This window comes from Elephantulus edwardii, unplaced genomic scaffold (genome assembly GCF_000299155.1).
Source record: "Elephantulus edwardii isolate Elephantulus edwardi_28Jun2011 unplaced genomic scaffold, EleEdw1.0 scaffold00131, whole genome shotgun sequence".
In the NCBI taxonomy this organism is placed as follows: domain Eukaryota; kingdom Metazoa; phylum Chordata; class Mammalia; order Macroscelidea; family Macroscelididae; genus Elephantulus; species Elephantulus edwardii.
This window is the reverse complement of record NW_006399881.1, coordinates 5,784,524-5,798,013: the sequence shown is the minus strand read 5'-3', so window position 1 is coordinate 5,798,013 and position 13,490 is coordinate 5,784,524. Positions and strand designations below refer to the sequence as shown.

The 13,490-nt window shown below is 43.9% G+C and overlaps 1 protein-coding gene across 3 annotated transcripts in view; it reads right to left on the bottom strand.

Moving 5' to 3' along the window:
* The window catches only part of ATP1B4 (ATPase, Na+/K+ transporting, beta 4 polypeptide), a 24,117-nt gene extending 11,159 nt beyond the window's left edge, over positions 1 to 12,958 (bottom strand). Inside the window, exons 1-4 of one of the 3 annotated variants that reach the window (XM_006893789.1) lie at positions 12,869 to 12,958; positions 8,195 to 8,438; positions 3,539 to 3,667; positions 3,167 to 3,271 (exon numbers count right to left, since the gene is read on the bottom strand). In XM_006893789.1, coding sequence (XP_006893851.1) covers positions 3,167 to 3,271; positions 3,539 to 3,667; positions 8,195 to 8,438; positions 12,869 to 12,931 — 541 coding nt within the window. In that variant the 5' untranslated portion in view covers positions 12,932 to 12,958. The remainder of the gene's footprint in view (positions 1 to 3,166; positions 3,272 to 3,538; positions 3,668 to 8,194; positions 8,439 to 12,868) is intronic. The other 2 variants (XM_006893790.1, XM_006893791.1) reach the window with 2 other exon arrangements.
* Positions 12,959 to 13,490: the final 532 nt, after the last annotated feature.

Sequence of the window (13,490 nt, the reverse complement as noted above, 5' to 3'; positions counted from 1 at the left end):
AGAGGTGATAGTGGGCATCCTTACCTAGTTCCTATTATTAAAAGGAATGCCTTTAACCTCTCTCCATTGAGAACAATGTTGGCTCTCGTGTTTGCATAAATACTTTTTACTGTTTTACTGTTTTGAAGAAATTTCCCTCTAATCCTATTTTGCTGAGTGTTTTAGTCAGGAAAGTGTGTTGGATTTTGTCAAAGTCCTTTTCTGCATCAGTTGATAGGATCACGTGATTCTTGTTCTTTGCTTTGTAAATGTGATGAATTACATTAATTGTTTTCCTTATGTTGAACCATCCTTGCGTACCTGTTATGAATCCCACTTGGTCATGGTGAATTATTTCTTTGATGTATCGTTGAATTCTATTGGCCAGTATTTTGTTCAGGATTTTTGCATCTATGTTCATGAGAAAGATTGGCCTATAGTTTTCTATTTTGGTGATGTCCTTTTCTGGCTCCCAAATACTTTTTTTGTCAGAACTACATGGTCTCTAAAAGAGTTTCTTAGGAGTTTACTAGCTCCTTGTTTTATAGGTAAGGTATATGGAGCTCAAACTTAGCCAAAATAACACTGGGCATTACTGATGAAGCTGAATTTCTAACCTCTGGCACTGGTCGTGAAGGAGTTCTGATGGTCTAGTGGTAAAAAGTTGTGCTGAAATCCCAAAAGCACACAGTTCGAATCTACCAGCTACCCCATGGGAGAAAGATGGGCCATCTCCTCATGAGTGATTTACTGCCTCTGAAAACCTGCTGGAGGGTCAGCTATGAGTTGGACCAAACTCAAAGGCACATAACAGCAACAACAACACTGGCCATATGGCAGGAAACCCTGGCAGATGCAAGCAGTTAAGTGCTCAACTACTAATGAAAAGGTTGATGGTTCAAGCCTACCCAGAAGTACTTTAAAAGAAAGGCCTAGAAATCTCTGTCTGAAAAGTTACAGCTTGATTCACACTTTAAATAGCAAAGGTGTCAAGAACATAAACTAGGGTTCACGTGCTGCTTCTACCTTTGGGAGGCTGATCAAATGACTTCCCTTTTCTGAATTTCACTTCCTTTATTTGTAAAATGAGACTATAGGCTCTACTGTGTAAGATTACAACTAAAAGACAAAGTATATCTATTTAAGTATCACTTTCTGGCACAAGAGATTGTTTTTCTCCCAATTCAATTTCTACTAGTCTCCACTTGTCTCACCTCTTCAGCCATATCAGGCTAAGCAAAACAATCTCTCTTCCCCCCCCCAATAATAGTTGCAGCAATGCACACCCCACTGGGGCCTCTCTTTGATAGCTGGATACAGAACCTACATGCTTTGTGTTTTGCCTTACCTAAGCTTCCACCTCAGCTTTCACCACATGGAGGGGCCTTCACATCTGAAGCCTGCCTTATCCTGTGCCATCCTCACCATTTTTTACATGTTTGAGCTCATTGCTGCAATCACTGTGTCAATCCTTCTGGTTGAGGGTCTTCCTCTCTTTGTCTTCTACCTTGAGAAAGTGTAAGGGGCAGGAAATATCCAGTTCTAAGGTCATCATCTACTCCTGAAATGATATTTCATTAGGGAAGCTCTGGTGGCCTAATGGTAAAGAGTTGCACTGTGAACCTAAAGGTGCACAATTCAAATCCACCAGACACTCAGAGAAAGAAAGATGGGAAATCTCCTCCTCTGCAATTTACAGCTTCTGAAAATCCACTGGGGGTCAGCCAGGAGTTGGTTCCAACTTGAAGACACATAACAACAAAAGTAATCATTGCAGATATTTAGCTAACCTTTATGGAGACACTTGAATTTGCCTAACCTTTAATTAGATGGCATGGAGTTTTTAAAGGAGTTCTGGTGGACTAGTGTTAAGAAGCTGTGCTGTAATCCTGAAGGCACATAGTTCAAATCCACATCTTCTCAGAGGGAGAAGATTGGGCAATCTCCTCCTGTATCAGCTCTGGGTCGGTTCTGACTTGATAGCACACACAACAATGAAGTTTTCAAGAAAAGAAAGCAAGTCGGTCCTTTTTCCCAAAGAGCTTATAGTTTTCCTAGAGAATTGGCATGCATGCTTTCAAGAAAATATACAGTCACCACCTAGGGAGGTTTTGATGTGTCAATGAGTTGCAATGCTTAAGGATACTATGGGCAGAATATTGAATGATTCAGGAAGCACTGAAAGAAGATAAAAGGAGTTGTACCAAAAGGAATTGGCTGACACAGAAGAATTTCAAGAAACAACATATGATCAAGAGGCAATGGTGATGATGGAGGAAGTTCAGGCTGTTTTGAAGGATTTGGCAAAAAAATAAAACCCCAGGAATTGATGGAATACCAACTGACATATTTCAACAAACAGATGCTGCCCTGGATATACTCACCAGGTTATGCCAAGAGACCTGGTGGACAACAGACTGGAAGAAATCCATATTTATTTCTGTTTCAAGAAAAGGTGACCTGAGAGTGTGGAAATTATCAAACAGTATTGCTTATATCACACACTATCAAAATCCTGCTGAAGATTATCCAGAAATTACTGGAACAGTACATTGACAGAGAAATATAAGATGGATTTAGAAGAGGTCGTGGCACTAGGGACATTATTGCCAATGTCAGATAGGTCTTGGCAGAAAGCAAAGAGTACCAGAGAAATGTTTATCTCTGTTTCATTGTCTATGCAAAGCCATTTGACTGTGTGGATCACAACAAATTGTGACTAAGTTTGAGGAAAATGGGAATCCCAGTGTATGGTTCAAAATCGGGAGAGGAATGCGGAATTTTGGGGTCAGGTGAATTTTTATTCACTCATGGACTGCCAAGAGAACAAGTCCATCTATCTTGAAGGAAGTGCAACCAGGGTACTCCCTAGAGGCAAGGATGGTGAAACTTTGCCTCCCATATTTTGGGAATGTCATTAGGAGGGGCCAGTCCTTGAAAAAAGACATCATACTGGTATAGGTAGATCGTCAAAGAAAGAGAGGAAGACCTTCAATGAAATAGACTGACACAGTGACTGTGCCATTGGCTCAAGTATATCTGAGATATCCAAGGATGACCCAGGATAGAGCAAGGTTCAGGTCTTTTGTTGATAGGGTTGCTATGCATTAATAGCCCACTCGATGGCACCTGACAACAACGACCCATTACCTTTCAAAAGAGCTTTCCACCATTCTGAGGAACTTACCCTGAAGAAAGCCATTTAGGCTAATCACATAATGCTGCCAAGTGTCAGGTTCAGAAACATTGAAGTTGAAGTTCAGACTTTGGGCAAAGGGTCTGATCATAACTCCTGGCAATGAAAACAAGTCTTAGATATATTAATCTGTTCTTGGGATCATTTTTAGTATCGATTCCCATGAAACCACCACCACCCCCCAGCCCAAGGCAGTCAAAATGAAAAGCACCATAATTTGCCAAGTACCATTTTACTTTTATCTTAATAATTGAATCCCTAAGTCATTACTGAGAATTGCCAAAGTTAATTGAGGCTAGATATGCTGTGCAAGCAAACATCTGTCCAGCAATTTCTGACAATGCAGGGCATTTGGGTACTCACCAGGAGGCTTCTCTCTCTCAGTGAAGGTCGGCAGGTAAGGACTGATGGCCAGAAATAGTGTATACATGCAGACAGTTATCACAGCAGCCAGAGAGGCATAGAACAAAAAGTAGATGACCAATATCAGGCCTGTAGAACAATCAGAGGTACATGGTTAGTGCCAGCCAACAAACCCTGGTTCCCAGAACCTAGCATTTGAACTCATAGGCCAGACCAACCCCAATGCATGAACTGGCTTTCATAAAATACTATATAACCTGGGAGAGGCTAGAGAGCATTATGCTGAGTGAAGTAACTCAATCTTATACAGACAAATATTGCATAAAACCATTATTGTAAAAAAATAGAAGAATAGTAAGATGTGGATAAAACATCCAAAGGGGAAAGGGGCAGGAGAGATGAGGGTGGGGAGGGAGAAAAAAAAAACCAAAAAAAAAAACCAGAACAGATTTATTCCCCAGGTGCACTTGCTTATCCAGGTTTCACCCATTTGGAATTGGTGAGAATCACATCAGGGGTCTGAGTGCAGTTTACCTTTATGGCATCTCCAATGGAAGATCTTGCTGAGCCAATGATGCCCATGAACAAGATTACAGGGGGATGTTAAATAAACCAGTATAAAATAAAAATTTTATTAAGGGGGAAAAAGATTACAGGGCAAGTGGGAGTTCAAAATACTGCCAAGGATAAATTGCTCATGAGTCCTCTGGGTGATGGTTGATGTCCTAAATAAGCCAAATCAGTCCTCACTATTCATTAAAGCAAATGCCCTGAAGAGGCCCTCCTAGCAGGTTGGTTCCGGTGTTTGTAAGTGATGAAAACAGCACTTCTTTTCACCTACTCTGTGATTCAAACTTTTGATTAATCTCCACTGGACTTGCCTCTCTAATCAAGGGAGAATGAGAACTAGCCCTGCTTATTTCAAACCTAGCAAAAGTTTAAGTGGCCCTGCTTTTCAAAAAGAACACTAATAAAGAGTGGGCGAGGGAGGGAGGAGGAAATGGTATTTAATCACTGTTGCTTGCTACCTGTGAGCTTGGGTAAGCTATAGAAACCTCTTTGTGCCTCTGATCCCCCACAGGCATTTCCTTTCTATCCTTATCTGTCTATCTCTAAAATGCAGCCTTTCCTCATAGCCTATCCTGACTGTACTATTTGCTGTCTAATCTGGAACACTTTGTTCACCTTTCTGGGCCTCAATTTCCACATCTGTGAAATGAGGACAATAGTATTTACTTCTTCGTGTTGAATAATGTGTAGAAACAGCATAGACCAGAGGCTTACAGATAGTCTATCAGTGGTGGTCATTGTGGTACCGCTGTTGCTATGTTGTGTAGATTCCTCCTCCATGGGCTTTAGTAAGACTAGGTAGGCACTAAGATTAGTCAGTACCCTGTGAGGTGTGGGTGGGTGAGCTGGCTGCTGAACAGCTCTTTTCAGTTTCTCCTTGGAACCCTTTCCTGAGGCAACAATAACTGGCTCTGGCTCACAGCAGTAACTTTGAACTGAATCATGAACTAGAATCCGGAACAAACCACATAACTTTACTGTACCCCAAACGGTAGCCAAATATTCATTTTTAAATCGAACCATGAACCAAATAAAATTAACCCCCCCAGAGAAGGAAGTGGAAGTAGGTAGAGAAATCCATAGTGATCAAGCTGGAAATGGAATTGGTCATTCCAATTGATCAGGGAATTAATGCTTTATCAGATGAATTAAAGCAGAACTGGAACATGAACAGACTGATCCAATTGGAGACTAGAGAAGAAAGAACAGGGCCTATGTGCCTGTAACACTTGGCTGCTGCCCACTGGCTATCCTAGTGCTGTGTGTCTACTCTGTTCCTCCCCTCTCCCTAGCCTGGGAATGAATCAATAGCTGGAGCCATGTTAATGGACTGGAAGACTCAGTTTCATGGATGAAGGGAGAACAATGGGATATGGCTATGTTTCCTTAGTGATCGCCTCTTCCTTGCCCAGGATGTATAACTAGGAAGCTGCAGCTGGGAGAAGGGCCCTACCAATGAGACTGCCAAGCCTCACCTCAGAGTCTAGGATGGGTTAACTACCTCAGCCAACCTTCCAGGCAAAACCCAGAATGTGTACATCTGAAACCACTGATTCCTCCAAACTTTTCTGCTCTGGATGTACATATTTTATTTGGGTCCATTTCATATGAAGTCCAAGTTTCTTTCTTGTAATATGCAGTACAGAATTGGATAGACAACTAGTTGGATAGACAGCTAGGTATCAATGTTCACCACTCTTCACTCAATCTTCCGATGCATCCCATCAGTTCCTAGTATCTTGGTAAGAGAAGGAACTCTAGTGTTCATCCAGTCTGGGTTTGCAATCCAACATTGCCACTTATTAAGTGGGTGGCTTTAGACAAGTTACTTACCCTCTCTAAGCCTCAGTTTCTGCATCTGCAAAATGGGGATGATAATAATATTACTGGCTCATATGATTCTTATCAGTATCCAGTAAAATAGCATATAAAGCCCAAGAAGAGAGGTTGCCCAGCTATCAAAGCAAAGCCTAGAGCATGGTAACAGGCTGCGGGAATGTATTGTATACATTGATGTCCAGGCTGGGACAGGATTACAGTAGAGTGTACAACTGGGCAACTAAGTCTCAGGTAAGAGGGTAGAAATGCATGCTTAATGATCTAGGCATTGACATCACTACTTCACCCACAGAAGCAGCCTGTATTTCTAGACTCTCCTTAGACCCAGTACCTAATGCCCTGGTCGTGGCTTACTGCACAGCATCCCTACTGCCATATTCTTCCTGGACACTGAACCATTCTCTTTCATTCCCACTTACTGGGCTAGGGAGTGTCCTCCCAAGGAGCAATTTGGACCAGCTCATCAAGTAAACAGATATGTCTTGGGAAAAGTGCAGTCACAGGTTCCATGGAAGCAAAGATAATGAAGCTTCAACCCACATACTTTGGGCATGTTGCTAGGAGAGCTATTCCTTGGAGAAGGGACATCATGCTCGGAAAGATGGAGGGATGGCAAAAGAGAGGAGAACCCTCAATGAGATGGGTTGACACAGCAACTGTAGCTCAAGTGTGTCAGAGATTGTGAGGATGGATGGGGTTCAGATTTATTATTCACGGGGTTACTATGAGTCATATTCAAGTTGAGAACATCTAACAACCACATCATCAAGTGAAGTTCAATTGGCTAGGTGCTTAGGGGTTAACGTATGACTCTGCCTCCTGTAATTACACTTGCGTTTTCACGGGGCCTGTTTTCCTAGTCCTCTTTAGGCAAAGGAGAAACAGCTGCACCCCCTTTGGAGCTCCACTGGGTGTCCAGCCTTTGTATGCAGCTTCCAGAATGTTGGAATGTCCCTTAACAGTACATTTGTTCCAGTTGGAAGTTGGAGAGGAATGGGCAGGGGTAGGGCTGGGAACCGAGGAGGAGTGAAGGGAGGTGGGTGCGAGAACCCCACACCTGCTATTCCTAATTCCGGGGAGTAAGCCTGCCAGTTTCACCCTGAATGAGTTGAATTAGGACCATAAACCATGAAGGAAAAGATTCTCAGGCAAAGGAGCCGTTAGACAGCTCAACCATGAACTTCTAGGCCCTTGGCACTAGGTTGACTCTTACTTCATCCATGGCACCCTCAGTGTTTTTCCTTTTCCTGTGGATTAACCGAATCAGCAGCTGCTCTTTTTTTCTGGGCTGTGCAGAGTGTACGACAATTGTGACTCGTCTCAGGCTAAATCTCCTAAGGAGAAGGCTCAGCATGGATAGTTTAAGAGATGCATAAGACCTTAGGAAAGGGGTGCCATGGAGGCTGTGGCAGAAGAGTGGTGGCAGCATGCGGTATAAGGAGGGAATGCGAAGGAATGCAATGCTACCATTAAACATGTGCTATGGAGATCAAATGTGTCAGAGACCGTGAAGACGGCACAAGACAGCACAGGGTTCAGATCTCATTTACAGAGTTGCTATGAGTCGTACTGGACTTGATGGAACCTAATAACAACAGCAACATGGGTCTCAGTGTTCACCTCTACCAATGATCTCTTTATGTGCCCCGTGCATCCACCACTAGACAGTGAGACACCTATGTGCTGGGGTCTCCTTTTCTGATGTTAGCAGGTGAAGTGGTGAAGCTTTCTAAACCCTTGGCTGGGTTAGCAAGGACTTGAGTCTCGCATCCTAGAGACAGTCTTCTGCATGGTGCTTTCAACTTGACAATTTTTGTCATCTTGTTGGGGCCTCACACTTAGCATGTGAGAAAAGCAAGGCAGGGGTTTATCTCCCTCATTCGGCTGCTGAGGAAACTGAGACTCAAAGTGGGTAAATAATGGGCCTGAGGCCACATGAGTAAAAAGTGATGAGGCTGAGATTTCAAAGAAATTCTGTACTTTTCCAACTCATTTGCACTCTCTGCCCCACAGCTGATATTGGATCCAGTGATTGCAGCCATAATCAAGTATATTCACCCACTGGGAGTTTGTTCTAATGGGTCCAGCACATAGTCCCAGCATATCTGTTGGTACTGTTGGTTCATTTAGATGAAATGCTGACAGGAATTTGTAGACACACCCATCCAGCATATGGTAAAGGAGCCCTAGACACCAAGCCAAAAGCAAAGAACATCCGACTGGGACGTTTGGATAATTGGGACTTACTGCAACTCTGACCTGTTCGGGCCAGAGACATCCTTTGCTCCGGGTCCCATAAATATTCACTTATAAGCTGCAATTTTTGCCACCAGGTGTTATCTGCTGGCTGATCCTGAACTTCTTCCTCTTCCTTTTGTTCCTCTTCTTTCTCTTCCTCCTCCAAATTGGGCATCGCCACCATCTGAGCCTCTTCCTCAGCCTCTTCCTCTTCATCTGCCAGGTAGTTCTGGTTCATTTCATCCTGATCATCCTGGAAGAGTGACAAATCACAGCCCTCCTTTTGAGAAATATATCCAGTGGGACATCCTACCAGCCAAAAATATATGGGAAAGGATATTTTATTTAGAGACATTTCAAATTTCCACTTCTCCATACAAATACCAGTTGCTACCAAAGCAGACTTTCCTTCCCTATGTTCTTGTGAGGGGAAATGGTCTTTCTATGACCAATTTTGGGAGCTCTGGTGGCCTAGTGGTAAGAAGCTGTGCTGTAACCCCAAAGGCACAAGGTTTGAATCCACCAGCTGCTGTGAGGGAAAAGGATGGACATTGTCCTCCTGTGCAATTTACTGCCTCTGAAAACCTGACTTAATAGCAAAACAACAATATGACCTATTTGGAATCAGTATTTTCTTGTCTTCCCCCCCCCGCCAGTTTATTTACAAAAATCTAACACGAATTTGAACAGATTTTTTCAATTTGGTGGCCTAATGGGTAGCGAATTGTGCTGCCAACCCAAGGGCAGCCAATTCAAATCCACCACCTTCTCCTTGGAAGAAAGATGGACAGTTTCCTCTCATGCAATTTACAGTCTCTGAAAACCCGCTGGAGGGTCAGCTTTGAGTCAATTACGGCACATAACAACAACAATAACATTTTTTCCAGAAAAATGGAGGTTGTGTTCTAAGCTTCAGTATTGGGAACTCTTTCTCCAAGTCTGTTCATGCCACTACCCTGTCCTGGGGCCTTGACCTCCTGCTTAGCTTTGCCTAGCCTTTGGGCAGTGTTGAGCTCCACACTGGAGGATGGAGTTTCCATGATGGAAACAAGTCTGAACTGGTTTCATCCTAATACCCAGTAAACTTCTAACTGCCAACTCCCGCCATCCCAAGGTGCATTTTCAAATAGCCTGGTTCAGACATCAGGAGGAGCAACAAGCAAACTGCTGCATCCTTCTTCAAAAGGTAGACTACCTTCTACAAAGAAACAAGACATGGGAGGTGGTTAATTGCTGCCCCACTGACTATTGTTCTAGATGGACATTCTGCCTACCCTAAACTGGTTGGACAGACCACTCTGCGGGCTGGGATCCCAATAGATCCTTCCTTAGTTTCCATCTGTACCCTAGGCCAAAAGTTGGGCATGTAATAAGGGCTCAGGCAGTATCTGTTGATTGATCACCATCATTACTTTAAGTAGAAACTGTAACTTCCAAGTGACTGGATGAAAATGTAACATAGGAAACAAAAAAGAAAACCCCCAAACTTCATCAAGCCGTGTTTTTCAATTTCTCCTAGCCATGGCCTGGAGAGTTAGATCCTGGCTCTTTGGGGGTCTGCCAAGCCTTGATGCTGCAGCAGATAATATAGTCACCACCCTCCCTTCTCTTGGCCATCCAAGTCTGAAGTGTCAGGACCTCTGCACCTGTTGAAGGCTGGATGTGTCAAGTGATAGGGCCAGGGGCTCCGTGTTGCCCTCTCCTTGCCCAATTCCTCAAAGGCCACTTAGAGGGCATTCGGTTAGAAAGGCTGCATTTGGTGAAGAGGTTCCGTAAACGAAGTCTTTTAGAACCACTAAAACTGGTGCTGAATAACAAGGCTCCACTCTGCTGCTCAGCGCGATCTGGTTCGTGCTCATAAGCACTTTAGAATTGCTTCCTAATGTTCTCAAATGTATGACTTTATATGAGATGTCCTTTAAGAGCAGACACAGATGTTTAAGATCAGCTTGTCCAACTGAAACTCAAGCTCAAGTTCAAAGCCATCGAGTCAAACGGACTCATAGCTGACCCTCGAATGGGTTTTCAGGGGCTATAAATCACACAGGAGTAGACTGCCCATCTTTCTCCCACAAAGCAGATGGATTTAAACCACCTGCCTTTGGGTTGCCACCACAACACCTTACCCACTAGGCCACCAGAGCTCCCTGAAGCCAGAGAGAGGGGTGTATTTAGCCAAAGAAATACAGTAGGTTCCCAACAGAACCTGTATCTCTCTCTCGATGTCCTAGACAAGAGATTTTTTTTTCTCTACCAAGCTGAGCACAAGTGCTTAGAGATGGTTTAGCAGATTCATGAACACAGCAGTGTGCTAGGCTGCGTTCCCAAGAGACTGCAAGCAAACACACAGTCCAGGATTTCCGACTTTGATATGGCTCAAACCCCGTGGCTCATTGTAGAAAGCATAACTAAATGTTCTTAAATCTCCTTCTCTTGTGTGTGAACCTAGGTACACATCTGACAACTCCCCCCACACACACACACACACACACACTCTATATTCTGAGCACCCCGGGGATAGGGTGTATAGCTTCTAACTCCTTGATGGGCTTCCCTGGTGTGAAGCCAGAGAGTAGTGACCAAATATCAATGGTAACAGCCAGGCTTGATGCTCTGATCCAAGGCTCTGGGGAATGTTCTCCTAGAGCTTGTCGCCGTGACCTCAGCTGTCACGTGGATTGTAGAGAGCAGCCATCATGGCCCCCAGAGGACCGAATGCAATTAAGAAGCTCAGAGAATTTGAAGTGTAACATTTCATCATGGAGTAATTTATACTCCCTTTATATTCTCGGAGCCACTTCACTCCCCCCTTTGTTGCCTATGCATGCCTGCCCCTCTGCTCCACTGAGGAGACAGCTGGCCTTGACCTCAGCCTGATCTTTTATAGATATGAGCTCTCATGGTAACTCCATTAAAGATGGCTTGTCATTCAAGCCTCGAGGAAGAAAGCATCTTCGGAGAGTTCGCTTTCGCGCCTCAAATGTCCTTTTTCTTCTTTCTCATTTCCAGATGCAGGGAAACCTCATGTTGTACAAGTGCTGCCTTTCTGAAAAATCCCCCATTAATAAAATTCTGTGTAAAATATTGTTCATGCAATTATCTGAGGAAATCCACTAGGGGATCCTTCTGTAATGAGAATGTTTACCCTCAATGATCTGTTTTTGTCAATTTCCTAAAACAGCACTGTTCCCAAGTGATAGCTTGTATGAGTGTACTGGGGTACAGAAATGGGTGTGTGCTGGAGCCCTCAGATTGCCCTATAAGGGAAGAGTCTGACGGGTAGAGGGTGGCTCCATTGTGTGCATTCTAAATATATAGACAAAATAGATAAACAATAGGACCCAAAGGATAAATTTGTGCCCTGCGTCAAGCAACACCCTGCACACGTTTCATCAGTTGGTTCATTTTCATTTTCAAAGATGAATTAGTGTGTAATTATTATGCATTGTACTAAATAATTTCTTTTTAATTTGCCCGAGTGTTCCCCATAAGAAGTAAGTTCCCCTGATGCATGTAAAATGTAACCAGTTGATGACGATTAAAATTATACACATTTCCAAAACATTCCACGGAAGAGAAGCCAAGTAAGGAATGCCCCACTGATTGTAACTACTTTGAGAACTAGAAGGACTTCGGGGCTGTCAAAAGCAGGAGCCTACACATTATAGCTGGAAGGCTAAGAGAAGCCCTCTGTAGGTTGTTGTGAGGTGAGAATAATTTGTACTTTCCTGTCTTGGCTATTGATAGATGCTCTTTACTTAATTCTGGGGGTATAGAATCTCTGATATTTTAGACTGACTCCCACCCCCACCCTCACTCAAGACACTGTATGTGGCATAGATTAATGATTTCTAGCGAAGTACCTGCCAAGAAAGTTTGGGATAAAGGAATTTGTAATGTATTCTGCAGATAAGTGCTAATACCAAAGGGTGTGTGTGTGTGTGTGTGTGTGTGTGTGTGTGTGTGTGTAGGATAGTAAGCAGCATGGCATTGCGCAGGGTGGATATCAGGTGAGGCTAGGGATTCCATACTGCACAGTGTTAAGGAAAGAGCACAAGACTAGAAATGAAAAGGCTTGCAATCTCGCTTTTGGCTCCTTCACTACCTTGCAAGTCACTTCCAGGTTCTGATCCCCAGAAGCCTCCTTTACATAATTAAGGGTACTGGGGAGATAATCTCTAGGTTTCCTCCCAGCTTCTTGTATTAAGGAGCCTTTGATTATAGCTAGAGTTTGGAATTTCTACTTTTAAAAAAGAGCAGCTGGGTTCCTAAGAAGCTACCACCAAAGGGAACGAGACAGTTGGGCAGCTGTCTTTTCTTCCGCCCCTCCCCTCTCTCTTGCTTAAATTTCTTGCTATCAGAATGAAACTCAGACTCCCAGATTCCAAAAGGTCTGCTCCATATTATGGACTTCCAAGAGAAAAAAAATAATAAATTGAGAAAGCTCCTTATTCTCTGGCATATCCCTCTTTTCTTATCTTTGACTTTCTTTCCTAGGAAGAGAACTTCCTCCTTCCCTTCAGCATTGTAGGGTGCCCTGGGGTGCAGGAAGCCATTGGGTGTTCATAAACTTTACTGTTTCTGCTTAACGCAAGGGAAAACAACCATAAGCCCAGACCTACACAGCCCCCAACCCACCCTGCTAAAATGGGATAGCAAAATTGTCCTGCTCCCTGGACTCACAAGTCTGAAGCGATAACCATGAGGCAAGGTCGGAGCCCTTCTGGATCGAAGTTGCCTTCTCATGGCTGCTCAGTGGGCAAAGATGCAGCAGGGGCAGGCAAGTGGGTGAGAGTTCTGAAACTTCTGCTGGTACAGGAGACACTGGCTGCTGGGGACACTTGGCGCCTAGTAAAAGTGAACCCTCCTGGCATGAGCCCTTCCCCAAAATAATCTAACATGTCCCTCTCTCATTGGTTGGCCCCTTCCCTGAATCAAGGGAAAGCCCTTATGGAAAAGCAAGCTCATCATTACAGAGAGGGGGTGATATTCTGGGTCACGAGGATGAGCGACTCACCACCCCTCCCCTCCACCTTCATGACTCTTCCCACCCCCTGCCCTTCTCCAGCGCCTGATATACAGTGGGCCCACTGGCAGTCTTAAATTGTTTGTTCTTCTCAATGGTGAGTTGGCTATCAATGTGTGCAAGGGGTAGGGTGTGGGTGGGAGTTGGGGTGAGGAGAGATGGCTAGGAATAACTTGCTTTTTTCATAAGGCTGATGTCATGCGAAAGGATCCAGGGTGTCAGGCAAGATTCCCTTTTCTCTCCCCCCACACGCACATACACAAAAAAGCATCTACAGTA